This window comes from Apodemus sylvaticus, chromosome 17 (genome assembly GCF_947179515.1).
Source record: "Apodemus sylvaticus chromosome 17, mApoSyl1.1, whole genome shotgun sequence".
Lineage (NCBI taxonomy): Eukaryota > Metazoa > Chordata > Mammalia > Rodentia > Muridae > Apodemus > Apodemus sylvaticus.
Window position 1 is genome coordinate 23,002,311 of NC_067488.1, and position 18,209 is coordinate 23,020,519.

Consider the following 18,209-nt stretch of genomic DNA (forward strand, 5'->3'; position numbering starts at 1 on the left):
GGTCATTTCATTAGATGCTGAAAAAGCATTTGACAAAATTCAGCATCTTTCATGCTTAAAGTCTTGGAAAGAGCAGGAATTCAAGGCCCATACCTAAACAAAGTAGAAACAATATACAGCAAACCTGTAGCCAGCATCAAACTAAATGGAGAGAAACGACGCAATCCCACTAAAATCAGGGTTTAGACAATGCTGCCCCTCGCTCCTTATCTTCTCAATATTATACTTGAGGTACTAACTAGGGCAATTAGACAACATAAGGAGGTCAAAGGGATACAACATGGAAAGGAAGAAGTCAAGCTATCACTATTTGCAGATGATATGATAGTCTACCTAAGTGACCCAAAAAACTTCATCAGAGAACTCCTACAGCTGATAAACAACTTCAGCAAAGTGGCTGGTTATAAAATCAACTCAAGCAAATCAGTAGCTTTCCTATACTCAAAGGATAAGCAGGCTGAGAAGGAAATTAGGGAAATGACACCCTTCACAATAGCCACAAACAATATAAAGAACCTTGGGTGACTCTGACCAAACAAGTGAAAGATCTGTATGACAAGAACTTCAAGTCTCTGAAGAAGGAAATCAAAGAAGGCCTCAGAAAATGGAAAAATCTCCCATGCTCATGGATTGGCAGGATTAATATAGTTAAAATGACCATTTTTCTAAAAGCAATATACAGATTCAATGCAATACCCATCAAAATCCCAACTCAGTTCTTCATAGAGTTAGAAAGAGCAATCCTCAAATTCATCTGGAATAACAAAAAACCCAGGATAGCTAAAACTATTCTCAACAACAAAAGAAATTCTGGGGGAATCAGTATCCCTGACCTCAAGCAATACTACAGAGCAATAGTGTTAAAAACTGCATGGTATTGGTACAGTGACAGGCAAGCGGACCAATGGAATAGGACTGAAGATCCAGAAATGAACCCACATACCTATGGCCCCTTGATCCTCGACAAAAGGGCTGAAAACATCCAGTGGAAAAAAGATAGCCTTTTCAACAAATGGTGCTGGTTCAACTGGAGGTCAACATGCAGAAGAATTCGAATTGATCCATCCTTATCTCCTTGTACTAAGTTCAACACCAAATGGATCAAGGACTTCCACATAAAGCCAGACACTCTGAAACTAATAGAAAAGAGACTGGGGAAAACCCTTGAGGACATCTGTAGAGGGGAAACTTCCTGAATAGAACAGCAATTGCTTATGCTCTAAGATCAAGAATTGACAAATGGACTTCATAAAATTACAAAGTGTCTGTAAGGCAAAGGACACCATCAAAAGGACATATTGGCAACCAACAAATTGGGAAAAGATCTTCACCAACCCTACATCCGACAGAGAGCTAATATCCAATATATACAAATAACTAAAGAAGTTAGACCCCAGAAAACCAAATAACCCTATTAAAAAATGGGGTACAGAGCTAAACAAAGAATTTTCACCCGAAGAATTTCGGATGGCTGAGAAGCATCTTAAAAAATGCTCAACATCATTAGTCAAATTCAAATCAAAAGAACCCTGAGATTTTACCTTACATCAGTCAGAATGGCTAAGATTAAAAATTCAGAAGACAGCAGGTGTTGGAGAGGATGTGAAGAAAGAGGAACACTCCTCCACTGCTGGTGGGGTTGCAAATTGGTACAACTCCTCTGGAAATCAGTCTGGCGGTTCCTCAGAAAACTGGGCAACGTCACTTCCAGAGGATCCTGCTATACCACTCCTGGGCATATACCCAGAGCATTCCCCAGCAGGTAATAGGGATACGTGCTCCACTATGTTCATAACAGCCCTATTTATAATAGCCAGAAGCTGCAAAGAACCCAAGTATCCCTCAACGGAGGAATGGATACAAAAAATGTGGTATATATATTAGCCTAGAAAATTGGAATACCCAAAACATAATCCACATATAAAATGATGTCCAAGAAGAATGGAGGAGTGGCCCCAGGTTATGGAAAGACTCAATGTAGCAGTATAGGGCAGTATCAGAACAGGGAAGTGGGAAGGGGTGGATGGAGGAATAGGGGGAGGGAAGAGGGCTTATGGGACTTTCGGGGAGTTGGAAGCCAGAAAAAAAGGAAATCATTTGAAATGTAAATAAAAATATATCTAATTAAAAAAAAGAAAAGAAAAGAAACTGGGGAAGACCCTTGAGGACATGAGCACAGGGGGAAAGTTCCTGAACAGAACACCAATAGCTTATGCTCTAAGATCAAGAATTGACAAATGGAACCTCATAAAACTACAAAGTTTCTGTAAGGCAAAGGACACTGTCAAAAGGACAAAATGGCAACCAACAAATTGTGAAAAGATCTTCACCAACCCTACATCCGACAGAGGGCTAATATCCAATATATACAAACAACTCAAGAAGTTAGACTTCAGGGAGCCAAATAGCCCTATTAATAAATTGGGTACAGAGCTAAACAAAGAATTTTCATTTGAGCTTTATATGCTGTTTTTGAGTGTAATAGCACTGCCTCCCTCCCCCAGAAGCTTTAGGGGTGAATGTTAAGGGGAAGTGATTTGCTTACAAAACTTAAGGAGAACTATAATGCTAAATGTTTTCAGCAGAGGTATCAAGCAAATGGGGATGCCCTCTAAGACAGCAAACAGGCTCATGGTGGCGTGGGTTAGGACAAAGCTAAGAAAGCAGTGTTGTGCAATGGTCACAGCCTGCCCTCAACAGGCTTTCATGTGAAGCTTAATTTGCTTTGGACAAAATAGTTAACCTCTCTATATTCCAATTCTCTCCTCTATAAGATGGAAGTAATATCAGATGCCTTGCCAGATGCCATTAACGAATAATAGAAATGATGTATTCAGAATGCTTAGCTTTGTGTCTGGGTTATAATCGCCAAATGACAATAATTCTAATTCCTTAAAGACAAGAGGCTTGTAGTTCAGAACTTTGAGGGTTCTAGTTCTATGCAGTTGTTAAGGTCATGTTTTCCTACATTTTCCCTAATTTCAATATTTGTTATTTAATCATGTGATTAAAATCCACAGTCCCAAATTAGGGTACCAAGAAATAGTTCATCTCTTCTTCCTAAGTGCCTGGCTTTCTCTGAAGTCTGCAAATGAATCCGCTGATCTCCAAAGTTACTAAGGGAAAGCATGCCCTTTGGGCATCTGACTTAAAGGTGGTACCATGCCTTTGTTCCACTCAGCTCCTGCTGGTACCTCAGAAGCCTTAATAATTATTACCCGTCTTGCTGGCTCTGCACAAATGCTGTATCACACACCACCAGACCGTTCCCATGGGAGTCCTGGATCTCCTGATTGCCTAGCAACTGAGTGTTCAATCTGGAAATGTTACTGGGATCCTGCAGTATCCTGTGTTCTTTCTAATTGGTTGATACATGTACCATTTAAATGCTTAAATACTTTATGATGTCATTCCTGCTCTTGTTAGACAGATACCACACTGTATTCCTTCCCCTGCTGGTATTGAATCTTCTTTTCAGTACTAAAGCATTCTTAGTAGTTTATTGGTCTTCCCAACTTTGCATTTCCCTCCCATTTGTAGCATTGTATATAGTGGTCAAGCAATAAGCCATAAGTGTTCTCCTCCTTGTCTTAATTTCACCACTGTATCAAAGTGATTGCTGGGAAGCTGGTCCTGATGGTGCAAATCCACAATTCAGCACTCTGTAGAAGGTCTTAAGTCCAAGGCCACTCTGGGCTAACAAAGTGAGACAAAACAAAACAAACAAATAAAAAACTAAAAAACTGAGGAACCCTCCAGTGCTTTGCCCTGTCGTTCATCTGGGAAGATTACCCTATGTTCTTGTGCATTTGCCAGTTAAGGAAAAGAACTCAATACAGGGCTGAGAAAGTGCTCTGAGCCAACAGTATCTCAAATGTGTAGACTTTTAAAATTTGGGGTTCTGGGCATATACCCAAAGGATTTCCCGGCATGCAATAAAGACACATGCTCCATTATGTTCATAGCCGCCTTATTTATAATAGCCAGAAGCTGAAAAGAACCCAGATGTCCCTCAAAGGAGGAATGGATACAGAAAATGTGGTATATTTACACAATGGAATACTACTCAGCAATTAGAAACAATGAATTCACAAAATTTTTAGGCAAATGGTTTGATCTGGAAAATATCATCCTAAGTGAGGTAACCCAATCACAAAAGAATACACATGGAATGCAATCTCTGATAAGTGGATATTAATTAGCCCAGAAGCCCTGAATACCCAAGGCACAAATCGCATAACAAATGACTCCCATGAAGAAGTATAGAGAAGGTCCTGATCCTGGAAAGGATTGATCTAGCATTGGAGGGGAATATAAAGACAGAGAAAAAGGAGACGATTGGAGAATGGATGGAGAGAAGAAGGTTTATGGGACATATGGGGAGGGGGGATCTGGGAAAGGGGAAATCATTTGGAATGTAAACAAAGAATATAGAAAATAAAAATATTTAAAAGAAATTTGGGGTTATTTGCACAAACTTTAGTGCTCAAACAGTCTTAATGTGTGGGCCATTTTAGTGGTCATATTTTCCAGTTAACATTGTTCACCATGCAGTAGCTGTACACAGCACACGTGACACCATTGTAGCTGTGGCAGGGCTCATCACGTGGCTGGTGTACCAGCTCCTGCCTCAGTAGAGTTGACTAAGTGCAGTTTAGGTTTAGATAAAGATTTCAAGGATGTTCGAAACCAACCATCAGACTGAACACAGGGACCCCAATGAAGGAGTTAGGCGAAGGACTGAAGGAGTTGAAGAGACCTTATCTCTCATCAGTGGGAGGAGACACCCTTGGTCCTGTGAAGGCTCGATGCTCCAGTGTAGAGGAATGCTAGGGCAGTGAGGTGGGAGTGGGTGGGTGGGTAGGGGAGCACCCTCATAGAAGCAGGGGGAAGGAGGAGGGGATAGGAGTTTCCAGAGGGGAAACTAGGAAAGGGGACAACATTTGAAATGTAAATAAATTTTTTAAAGTCAAAAAAAAGAGAGAATTGAATGTAATCAAACTGTGTAATTATATATACATATGAAATTGTCAAAGAACAAAATCATTCAATAAAAATATTTTCAAATCCTTTAAAAGAGATTTCCATGTTCTACGTGGCTTTCCTCATATGAATGCCCGTTCTGATCACATAGCCAAGCCTTACGTGGGTAGGCTGTAATGCCTGCTGTGTGCTCCCAGGCCACAGCAGTTTTTGAGTCGTGCTCATCACAGAGTCCTCATCAGATTGGTACAAGTTCTAATTGCTGCATTCTGTAATTATTGGACATTAACTGATAAAAAAAAGTTAATTATTTTCCCCTGTGAATAATTTAACGCTACTTTGTACTCCGATGGAGAGAGGTAGGAGCCCATTTTAGAAATAATTTAATTGCTACACTACAAGTTTTTATTGTGAACACCAACAGTGATTTTTTTCATTTTCCATATTTATAGTGTGTGCATGTGGTATGCATGTATGTGGATGCACATGCATGGACACATATGCTTGGATATGCATACATGTATGTGCCTATGACTGTGAAATCAAGGTTATTGTCAAGAGTCAGCCTCAATAATTCTTCCACATCCATCTGTGAGACAGGGTCTCATTCAAACCAGAGCTCAGTGATTAAAGGACAGGTCTTGTACCCAGCTCACTCTGGGGTTCCCAGACCTCTGCCTTCTGGAGACTGGAATATGAGTGGGCCACCACACACACTTAGCATTTAAGTAGGAGCTATAGAATCCAGATTCTTTTTTCTTTTTTTTCTTTCTTTCTTTTGTTTGTACTCTCTTTTAATTAGGTATTTTCTTTATTTACATTTCAAATGTTATCCCCTTTCCTGGTTTTCCCTCCGAAAACCTCCTATCCCATCCCCCATTCCCCGGCTTACCAATCCACCCATCCACCCACTCACACTAACCCTGTCCTAGCATTCCCTTATACTGAGGCAGTGAGTCTTCACAGGACCAAGGGCCTCTCCTCCTTTGATATCTAATAAGGACATCCTCTGCTACATATTCAGCTGGAACCATGGGTCCCTCCATGTGTACTCTTTGATTGGTGGTTTAGTCCCTGGGAGCTCTGGGGGTACTGGGTGGTTCATATTGTTGTTCCTCCTATGGGGCTGCAAACCCCTTCAGATCCTTGGGTCCTTTCTCTAGCTCCTCCATTGGAGACCTTGTGTTCAGTCCAATGGTTGGCTGAGAGCATCCACCTCTGCATTTGTCAGGTACTGGCAGAACCTCTCAAGAGACAGCTATATCAGGCTCCTGTTAGCAAGCGCTTGTTGGCATCCACAATAGTGTCTGAGTTTGGTGAACTCTTGGGATCTCTTGCTTACCTGGCAAACCCTTTCACCACCAAGTCATTTTTGGGGCAAATTTTCTATTTTCTCACTTTCATAATTCAAGATGTGTTTAGTTTTTTTTTTTTTCACAAGCTTACTATGCTAGGTATAGCTGGTGCATTTAAAAAAAAAACTGTTTCTCCTTTTGAAGAAAGGCAAGCATTTCCTGTTTCTGTATAGCATTGGAGGCTGATCCCCAGGAGGTCTTCTGCATGCTAAGTGAGCTGTCCATCTCTGAGCTCCATCTCCTGCCCCTTTTCATCTTTTATTTTGAGGCAGAGCCTTACTTGCCCAGGGTGCCATTGAAGTCGCTTTTACCTTGACCTCCACGTGGCTCCTCCATCCTAAGATCGCAGGTCTGCCCTGGTAAGAAACCAGTTTTGATTGTGCAGGTTTTCTCTCAGCCCTGCACAATAACATGACTTTGGTATAACTTTGAAGAACAGATTTCTTATTCACATCCTTCCCTTTTTAGGGGGAATATGCTAAGGAAGAATGTTCTTTAAAAGAGATGTTTAAATCGTATACAGTTAAACAAATCCCACTTTATTTTACAGAAGTCTAGTGGGTGTACATTTAATCTGATTCCTGCTATGAACATCACCTAATAATTTAAATGTTCTGAGCTACATTCTATGCCACTTTGACCTCGTTTGAGATGGTCTCGCTACAGATATGTAAACCAGACTGTAGCCCAAACTGGTGATTCTCCTTGTTCAGACTCCTAGGTGCTAGGGTTACGGTGTATGCTACCAATAGTAAAACTTGAGTTTTAGTGGGTGTCTTTCCTTTTGAATGCTGCTGTGTAACCAGGATTCCCCATAGGCATACAGATATTTCTTTTTTCTTTTCTTTCCTTTCTTTCCTTTCTGCCCCTCCCATCTCCATTCCCCTCCCCCACCTCTCTCAAACTATTTGGTTAATGTTCATCCCTGAGCAAAAGAGCAGAACACTTTTCTCAAGATTAGAATTTTGGAAATGGTCGTGTGGGTTGAAAAAAAATTCCAAGCAATTTTTGAGGTTGAGGTTGAGGTTGTCCGAGAAAAGTATGAAGAGACAAGAAAGGCTCTGGGGTGTGCGAGGGCTAGCAGGATTGGTTTGGAGGAAGGTCGTGCAAACAAGACTCGGAATGGGACTGGGCCTACCTTGATGAAGAACTGTCAGGGATGATGGTTTAAAACATAGCTGCCAAGCAAGCCGCATCAGCATCACTCGGACTCCTGTCAGAAGTGCATAGCCTCAGCCAACCCTAGACTGATAGGGTTGAGTCCATTCTGTGAGTCCAAAACTAGGGAATGGTGCTCACTGATCTGTGCTTAAGTAAGTTCTCTAGATGGTTCTGTTTCGTTCCAGTATTTGAGAACCTCCAGTGTAGTTTGAGTGTTCCAAACCACGAGTGAAGTTTGCAGAAGGCATTTAGTGTGCACAACAGGCATTAGAGTAAGACAACCAGATTGGCCAGATCTTAGTGTGTAGCTCTCTAGTGGTCAGGGTGCACAGGGCTGGGAGAGGCTTTCAAGATGTTTCTGCAGTAGATAGGGCAGCAGAAGAATCATCGTGCTGTTAATAACGTAGCTAAAACTACTTAATGGTCAAGAAGTGAAAACATAAAATAAAAAAAAAAAGCTTAAGTAATCTCAAAGCTACTAAGTAACAGGCTCGATGGAAGATTTAGAAAAGGAGATTTTTGCAGCGGCTCCATGGAAACAGATACAGAGACCCACAGCTAAACATAAGGCAGGGCTTAGTTTATTCTCCACAGAAGGACAGAAAGATGGTAGATGCAGAGGGGTTGAAGACACACGAAAATCCACAGAATCCGCAAACCTGGACTCACAGGGGCTCACTGAGACCGACCCAACCGTCAGGGAGCCTGCATGCGTCTAACCTATGCCCTTTGCATATATGTTAGAGTTGTGTGGTATTTTTGTGGGAATCCTAATAGAGGAAGTAGGGGATGTTTCTGATGCTTTGGGGACTTTATACAACTGAGTTGTCTTATCCAGTCTTGATGTGAGGGGGTAGCCTAATCTTACCGCACTTGATATGCCGTATTTGGTTGATATCCTTGAGTGGCCTACCCTTTTCTGAAGGGAAATAAAGGTAGAGTGGGTGGGGAGGAGGGGTGAGAGGCAGGACTGAAAAGGGAGGAGGAAGAGGAGGGCTGCAGTCAGTGTATAATATATGAGATAATAAATTAATTTTAAAAATCCAAAAAGGAAATAGAGGAGTATGTTATTTGTGGTTGTTTGATTTTGTTGTTTGTAGTTGTTTGTTTGGTTTGGGTTTTTGGTTCTGATTTGTGTGTGGTGTGTGTGTGTGTGTGTGTGTGTGTGTGTGGTGTATGTGTGTGGGTGTGTGGGTGTGTGGTGTATGTGTGGTGTGTGTATGTGTGTGTGTGGTGTGGTGTGTGTGTGTATGTGTGTGGGTGTGGGTGTGTGGTGTGGGTGTGGGTGTGGTGTATGTGTAGGGTGTGTGTGTGTGTGTGTGGTGTGTGTGTGGTGTGTGTGTGGTGTGTGTGTGTGTGGTGTGTGTGTGTGTGTCTGTGGTGTATGTGTGTGGTGTGGTGTGTGTGTGTATGTGTGTGTGTGTGTAGGCATGTGTGCATATTCATGAGCACGTGTGCACATGCACTTGATATCTTTTATGGGGAGGAAAAGACCTGTACTAGACAATGCCAAAGGATGTAAAATAAAGAGAAGCCTCATTTATGATGCAGTGTTGGCCAAGTCCGTGAGAAGCTGCACTGAGATCCTGTAACGGGCACAGTGACTGTGTTCAGCCCAAATGAACTGGGACTCCATGAAAGCCACCCCAGAAGAATGTGTCTTTGGCTTAGACTCTTAAGCATGTCACACATCTATGGAAACCCAAGAATGAAAGTACCATAGGCACCAAAAATCCAATCACAAAAGCTGATGCTATGGAGTCATGCAAAAAAATAAGCAGTAAATCTCCTAACGATTGCAAGTCACATCACTAAACTGGATCTTTGCCTTTCTGTGTGGAAGGTGTCAGGGTTATATGTATAGCTATGTATGTGTGCCCATGTATATGCAGGTGTCTGTGAAGCCTTGGGTATTGTTCCTTCTTAGGAGGTTATTGTTCTTTTTGAGACAGAATCCTATTATAGCAAACATTAATTCTGCTCCCCCTTTGATCACTCAGTTCCCAAATAAAAGACACAAAGCCTTTATATTTATAAGCCTCAATACCACTAGAGCTGAGCAGACATCAACCCTCTAAGCTATTTTGTCTACTTCTCTGTCAACCCACCATATAGACTGCCATGTTCTGCTTGGGACCCTTTTACTCCAACTGGTCGGAGACCATGTAGTCATGATTCACCAACCCCACGGCATCTTCTCCTCCCTTCACCTCTCTCTTCTCTCCTTGTGGTCTCTGCCTCAGACCCCTAGCCCTGGGAACCAAAGCCCCACCCACCTCTCTCTGCCCAGCTAAAAGCTGTGGGTATCTTTATTCAGCCAATGGTTTTATGTTAAAGAGCAAGGTTACATAGCATCATTCGCCACTTCCCTTGAGGCAACCAGACCTCGGTGGTCAGTTTTTAGCATTGCAGTGCATAGCAACAGATTAAATCTGCACAGAATCCCTCTCTGAAATCTGGAACTCATCTAGACTAGCTGTCCATCAAACCCCAGGGGTCCGTCCCCACCTCCTCAGTTCTGAGCTTACAAGTGCATGCCACCATTTCAGGCTTTTTAACATGAGTGTCAGGTTAGGATTCAGGTCATGTGTTTGCATGTCAAGTACTTTACATTCTGAACTATTGTCCCAGCCCTTAGTTTGTCTTTTTAAGATAAAACTAAACCTTCTTGAGAATGAGTGACTAATATTCAATCTCAATGCACTTTCTCAATTTTTACAACTATTGATACTTAATAACCCAGTATTAAATATTAAAATATTAAATATTAAAATAACATTTAATTCATGAACACACCTACATTCCAATTTGGATGTTGACCTTTGTGAACATTTATTGAGTAGACACATGACTGCACATGTATCTGAGCATTGGCTATGGGCTAGATGTATGTTATGTGGATCACAGTGACAGGTATGCCACAGAAAGAATTTTTTCATTATGCCCATATATATCACCCTGGTTAAATTTGACTTAGCATTCTAGGAAGAAGAATAATTCTATGGACAATGCTGATGAATGGACACTTACAAAGACAGTACAACATCCCCTTTTGTAATTTTGTTAGTTGTTTTGTTATTGTATTATAAGGTAGACTTTGAAGAGAAAGTTTTCAAACATGCAGATTAGCACTGTTGCTATGAAATCTTCTCCAAAACTTAGCAATAGAATTCCCATATGATCCATGAATCTGTATGTATAGCTAAAGGTCATGAAGTCAGTCCATCTGTCTGTGTCCACATTTTCTTTGCAGAATTATTTATAGTAGCCATCAAATGGAATCAGCTTAAGTCTTCACTAGTCATTGATAGGTAAATATACATACTGTATATCCACAAAGCTATTTGGCTGTTTAGAACTGAAGACAATCCTGGTATTTACAATAAGATAGGTGGACGTGGAAGATCTGTAAAATGAATAAGCCAGGCACCAAATGATGTTCATCATAACTTCATCAATTGATGAAAGGTGAAAAAAAATTGAACTCAAAGAAGTGGAGAATAAAGTGGTGATTTATGAAAGCTGTTGGGGAGAGGGGGTTGGGAAGGCATTTGCCAAAGCATTGCAGTACCTCAGCAAGGAGTCATGCCTTCGTAGGCGCTATAGCACAGACTCTAGGTAATAACAATGTATTCTGGAAAACTATTGAGTAGATTCTGAGAGTTCTCACCATTTAAAGGGTGAGTGAGTGAGATGATAATAAGTAGTTCAACTTAGTTGTTTCACAGTGCATGCGTATGTTAAAACACATGCAACGGATATATAATTTCTATTAGTCAGTAAAAATTACTAATTAATTTAGATTTTTTAAATGAAAGAATGAATACCTTCAGAATCAGATAAACATGATACTGATCCTCCCCCCAAAAGTCAACCTTTGTATGAAAAGAAAGATGAAATTTTGTTTATAAAAGAGATAGTAAGTGATAACTGTAAAGACAAAAATTTATACAGATGAAGACACTGGAATGTGGCAGCTATAAATGTAAAATATGTAGATGGTATATTTCAAGTAAAACTGGATTATAATAGGTTATGCTTCACACTAATTTTAGTAGTGCACAAAATAACATACATAATTTTTGCAGTAGTATTCATTTCTTGTTTTTAATGAAATATAAGGTCATATGCCTTTGAGTTCTATCACTAAGTGTATCTTACAGAATATAGAATTATATATAATTATAATTACAATAACAATTACTAAACTGTAAGTATATGAAATTAATATAATTTATTTGAACTTTAAAGATGCCATTTATTTTAGTTTTCAATATAATTTAAATTAAAGACCTTTTTATCTTATGGTAATTAATATGGATATCTCTGTATATTAATCTAAATTGATATTATGTTCTATTAGAAAATTCAATTTGTAAGAAAATTTACTGTTGTACCAAATAAGATAGATTCACTGATATTTTTTATCAGTTCTTTGAGAGCTCACAGCTTCTCTCTCATACAGCATGTTTTGATCATATTCGCCCAAGGCATGCAACTCTGTGTCACCTCTTTAAAAATATGCTCCGAGGCCCATTTGTGCTCCCAAATGTTTGTGGACATATGGCCTCCACTGGAATGTGGTCAACTTATCCCTTCCTCTCCCAGCAGCTAACATCTGCTATCACTCTACAGTCGAGGATGGGCTTATCTAGAGTCTAATGGTCTAACTTTGCTAAAGCATTCAAAATAAACAATAGATATACTTAAGATAAATTGATTAAATGGCCTGTGCTTCCCTGTCTAAAATTTCATTTAAAATAAAGAACAGGAAAGCATCTTAGAGTTGTTACCCATAAATGCCTTTCCTCTACTCCTTTAGGATTTTGTCTACCATTTCGTAGTCTTCGTCTTCTACTTCGGAGCGTTTTTACTGGAAGCAGCAGCCACCTCCCTGCATGACCTGCAATGCAACACTACCATGACTGTGAAGCCACTACTGAGTGACACCGAGTACAACATCAATGTGGCTGCCACAGTAAGTGATCCAAGGGGAAAGGATCGTCTTTCCATGGGCCAGCATCTGGGAGACTCCTCAGGGCAACAGTGATCTCTTAATAGTAGCCTTTAGAATCAAATGTGTACTAGCTATTTATCTGTTCAGTCATCCCACAAAAGCCCTCTCATCACCCCTGTTGTGTGGGACTCTACTGCAGCCCAAAGCTGTTGATATTATCGGAGAAGGCAAGTCTATAGCACTCGATTTTGTAAGAAGAATCCACTATAGTGTTTGTTCTCTCTAAATTTTCAGACCTGGTAGTGAGAGGACTTTGCTCTTTTCAACCTTGTGCCCATTTTTAATTGGTATTATTGGCTACATATTCACCATGAGCCTGCCAAGTAGAAGGGTGTTTTCTCATGGTGGGGCTGACATGAGTAAGTTTCAGTTTTTATTGTTGGGTCAGTACTGGTGAGCGGGAAGGCAAATCCGCAGGTCATTGTAACAGATGGGACCCAGGAGAAAGCCTTCTGTGGGGACTTTAAAACATGAATGTCTTTCACTCATACACTGTAGTGAACCTGTCAGTTTGTATTAAATAGTGCAAAGAAATACTGGGTGTTTTTTTTTTTTGTTTTCATGAATAATATTTTGTAGGGTGGGGTCTGGGGGACGTGGTTCAAGATAGGCTTTCTCTGTTTAACAGCCTGGCTGTCCTAAAACTCGCTTGGTATACCAGGCTGGAATCAAACTTCGTGGATAATTTTTAAAACTACCACAAATTGAAACTGCTTTCTGAAATGAAGTATCTTCATTGATGTTTAGTAGATGCTATAGAGCATTAGTGAACCTAGTATCTTTTCCTCTTTAGTCCTTACACCCTAAAGAATCCAACTTTTAGAATTTTCTAGACAGTTCTTTTCTAGATGTGCCTCTTTTGAAAACCTGTCTTTTTGTCCCTCTGCCAGAGTGAAGCCACCACCAGGTGTAGACCAATGTTTTGAGTCTTTCATGGCATTTAATTTTTTCCACACACTCCAGTCCAGTCAGAATTCTAGGTCTTGAGTTTTCAGTAGCTAAAATTGACCAGCCATTCGTGTGCCACACTGAGTTAAATGTTCTCCTTTTCTTTTTCACTCGGTATAGTTGAGAATGGGGGCAATTTCTTCTCACTACTGATAAATTCCCAAAGCAATTATTCTCACTCAGAGGACATTGTCTATATTAAAAATATATTACAAAAGCAAGAGAAATGGAAAGGGTTAATTAAACTGAGACAAATGTCTGTGAATGGATCTGTCCTCCCTTCCCAGGCTGCAGTTTCCTGGTTAGGAATCCCTACCCTTGCCAAGTACCAGGCAGTGGTTACATAAGCCTTTAATCCCAGCACTTGGGAGGCAAGGGCAGGTAGATCTCCGAGTTTGAAGCTAACCTGGTCTATCGAATGATTTCCAGGGCAGCCAGGAGTACACAGAAAAACCCTGTCTCGAGAAACAAAGGAGTCTCTGCCACAGATAGTCATATTTTATCCTTTTGAATTGGCCTGTAATCTTCTTTCCTTTCGTTCACAAGCCTCTGAATGTCATTTGAGGACAATGTGCACTGTTTGCTTATCTGCACCAAGTGCAGTGATGTATGCACAGTTGGTGTTAATGACGCCCACCATGACACCAAGGAAACAGCTCCAAGCATGACTTGGACTGGGACAACTGTGTCCCACGTGAGGAGAAGCAGAACTCAGAACACATTCCTATGGGTTTTGCCTACTGAGTTCTAAAAGTGACAGAAATGATTTGATGTGTCCTCAGGGTCTGATAGTTACTGTCTTCTTAGCTATGAAGCCACTGGATGATGAGATAACTCAGACTGAATTTTTTAATACCCTGCCTGAGGATTCATAAATACTTAACAAGTAAGCCTGACATGGGAGGAAATGGTGAAAGGAAGGCTGCCTATAGATTTGAAAGGTAAGAGCTAAAGTACACAAAGGGAGGGCCAGCACTGTGAGGTAAGGAAACACACATCGTCAAAACACACATCAGTATAAATTATGGTCCTGCTGAAGTATCTACAGGTCAGTTGTCGAGTATTTGTTCAGTGGTCTCTCGGGATGCAACGTCTAAAAGTCCATGTTGGGAATCTGATGACGGTGTTTCTTTCCTTTTCTTAGGTTTTTACCTTTATGACAACAGCTTGTTATGGTTGCAGTTTGAGTCTGGCTTTGCGAAGATGGCGACCGTAACACTCCTTGGAACCGGACAGTTGTGTGCTGGTTTCATATGTGCTTTATATGTCTAATCACTGTACCATTTGTCCCAACATAACTTTGCAAACATCATCAGTTTAGTACAGACAGAACCTCAGTGAAAGCTGTGGTTTGTTACATTGGTAGGATTTTCATTTTATTCTGATGTTAGAGAAATATCCTTTCCCTTTTTATCTCTGTTTTCTTTTTAAATACATTCCCCTTCTATATCCTTAAAATACACAGACACTATTCACAAAACAATAGTATACCTATTTTTTTGGTTGAGTCACCTGAACCTTAATAATAGTAAATAACTAAAACAATATATCTCAAGCAAGCTTCTCATTTAATTCTATCTTTAATATAAAACAGGAAATGATACACATTTTTTTTACAAAAAGGCCAGGTAGCACATATGTAGGCTTTAATAGGCCATATAGCTTCTGTGGCAATAGGTCTATCCTAAGGTAGCATAAAAGCAGCTATAGATGATGAGTAAATAAATGTCTATATACTATTAAGACTTTATTTACAAAAAGGGAGCAAAACTGGATGTGGTCTACAGACCATAATTTTATCAACTACTGCCATAAAAACCTTAGGTATTCTGCATTCTACTGAACTAATCATGAAAGTTTATCAACCTCATTAGACAAGCCACATAACATATTTTGTTTCATTATACAACAATCACACTACCTTTGTTTAATAGTCAAATATTGCCCTTGGAAGGGCATATAATTTCTCAAGCTAAGCCCAGCAGAACCTTGGATAAAGAGCAAATAAGGTAGGAAATAAACTCCTAACTAATAATTTCCTAATAGCTCAGCAAGGCACTCACACAAGAGTGCTTAAGACAAGATCCCTAGAGGCAATTAATCACTACTGGATTTAGTATCTTGCTACTGATGTCTTACTTTGGTTTATTTATGCCATAGACTGTGGTTGTCTGCCCTGTGCATGAATATATAAATATTTATGTATGTAAAGCTCTCCCAAATAGCTCTCTGAAGAGTTGAATTTTTTAACTTCTGATTGTTTCTGCGTTACTTTCTGAGCTGAATTTGAGTAACAGATTAACTATAACATAAAGCTATAGATTCTTACATGCTTTGATAGTAGCCCAGATACCTATGTTGTTTTTACATTGGTGTCAGACAGGCAAAGGAAGTTTAGCACAATGGCTAACACAAAAACTGGATCTGGCTGAATACAGTAGAAAACAATCCTAGTTCACCCATATATGTCACAGACTTAGCAATATACCATGAGTAGCCACACTTCATTCCACATTCTCATACAAGTGAACTCCCTATAGTTTTAGCAAGGCTGCCTCTGGAAATGGAAGCTTGGGAATTGCTTTCTAGATGACCCATCACCTAAGGGTGCCATGTATGGTTGGAGTACTGGGATCCCTGGAACATAGTGAAACCATGAATGAATAACATGACCTAGTGTTCAAAGGCTGTTTCTCTAATACTCCCCAAGAAGAAGAAGCAACTGGGAGCTCAGTCTGTAATACAGCTGAAGAAGAGATATATTTCTATATGCAGGTTGAAGAAATCAGTCTTATGGCCTTATACTCATGTCTTATCTCTTCTTATCAAATGCCCAACTTCATATTTTTCTAGCTCCAGACCACACACTGAAAGCCTGTATTATGAATTATGTACTATATAATACACAAACGTGCCATAAAGATACATTGTAAATTGTACTTGGAATCACTAAGATGTAGTACACTAGAATTTAGTTGAGATTTTGTTTTCCCCCAGGTGTAACAGGCCACACTCAGTGTGGTATTAACTCAAGAGAACTCATTCAGATGTATTGGTGGTACTTTTGTAAATGGATTGCTTCTAGATTAGCAAGGACCAAACCCAAAGCTGACTAACTGTGAATACTTAGGTCTGTAGATTAATTGCATTCTAGATTTGTGAGCTGAGTGATAAAGCACTTGAACAAAGATGATGGCGTTTAAGGATCTCTCTTTATGTATCTTAGCTGTAAAAAAAAAACGACAAAGTGTTGCTTGGTCTTAAAATCTGAGACATTTATTTTATAAGTGTTACAACTCTAATAAAGTATTCATTTGATAACCTTTTGGGTCATTCTTTTTTTTAATGACATTCATTTTTGACATTCAGTTAACTATTTAGTAGGAACCAGATTGAAACTCCAGACCCATGAATGAGCTCTGATTCTGATAGCTCTGGGTAAAAGGGATCTCTCAGAAAATATCAGTAAATAATTGGGGTGAGCATGAGAAGGTGGCATCTGGAGAAGCACCGTGAGAGGGAAACTGAGGTGAGACCTGCCCTCTGCTGTATTTTAAGAGCATCTGGCCTGTGTTCTGTGTATGCCAGGTGGTGTTTAAAGCATTGTAAGAATTATTTTCTCACCTACAACTCATTAGACCTACTGGAAGGCCTCGATACCATTGCCTTATTTTAAAGATTAGGGGACTAAAACACTATAGAGGACAGCCTTACCACGAGAAAGCTGGGCTTCAGAGCCTTGCATGTCCCTTGATTTCTCTGTAAGCCTCCATTCTCCCCGATTTTTACTTTCTTTGCCCCCCACCCAAAGTATTTAGCAGAATGTTTAACCACATAATCATATCTTGTCTTAGACTAATTTCTGTCCTAAAACAGACCTCTGATTTTCATTAAACTAATTTAGGCTAACATGGGGTGGGAGGGAGTTGGTTAGGAGTTGGTTGAGTCTTGCCTCCAATTTATAGCTCTGGTTTTGGTGCCCAGAACCACAGAATGTGGTAGCATGTGCCTGTCATCCCACCACCCAGGAAGTGGAGGCAGAAGTACCAGAGGCTTAAGGTCAGCACTGGCTACATAGTGAGTGAGTTCAAGGCTAGCCTGAAATATGTAAGAACTTGTCTCAAAAAAATAAAAAGGATTTCAGGCCAAACCTGTGTAAAAAGTATACTGTTGGGTAGCTACAATCTGGGCAGACACAGGAGTTCTTCATTGTCTTGTTCTTTAGTCTGTTCATCTTGGTATGGAAGGAGCTAGATTAAAGGGGCCAGGAGACACTTCAATGAACCAGTGAATGGCATTACCTCATGCTGAGTCAGCAATTTTCCAGTAGTTGGCCCAACTGAATAGCAATCCCTAAAACTGATCTGGACAGACTTTTCTTTTTTTATTAGACATTTTTTTTATTTACATCTCAAATGTTAATTCCTTTTCCTAGTTTCCGCTCTAAAAACCCTCTAACCTATCCCCATTGCACTTGAAAAAGTTGCCCCTCATATGTTTGTTTTCTTTGTTATTTACAATGGTTATATTTACCCAATAAAGCAGTTGAGAGTTTAAATTTTTACCTAATCTTATTTTTAAGTGTATTCACCATTAACCAAAGAAGCGCCCTATGAAAGCAAAGATTCTTTCTTCTAAAGCATCAATAAATCTACTGTGTTTCCAGTAACTAATTGTACCTTTTTTTTCTTCCTTTTTGCTGTTGTTGTTGTTGCAGTTGTTGTTGTGATTGTTGTTGTCATTTG

At 39.9% G+C, this 18,209-nt stretch overlaps 1 protein-coding gene across 1 annotated transcript in view; it reads left to right on the forward strand.

The window, feature by feature from the left end:
- Mal2 (mal, T cell differentiation protein 2) overlaps positions 1-16,730 on the forward strand; it is a 40,146-nt gene extending 23,416 nt beyond the window's left edge. Inside the window, exons 3-4 of the mRNA XM_052160847.1 lie at positions 12,322-12,477; positions 14,609-16,730. Coding sequence (XP_052016807.1) covers positions 12,322-12,477; positions 14,609-14,680 — 228 coding nt within the window. The 3' untranslated portion in view covers positions 14,681-16,730. The remainder of the gene's footprint in view (positions 1-12,321; positions 12,478-14,608) is intronic.
- The last annotated feature ends 1,479 nt before the right edge of the window (positions 16,731-18,209 follow it).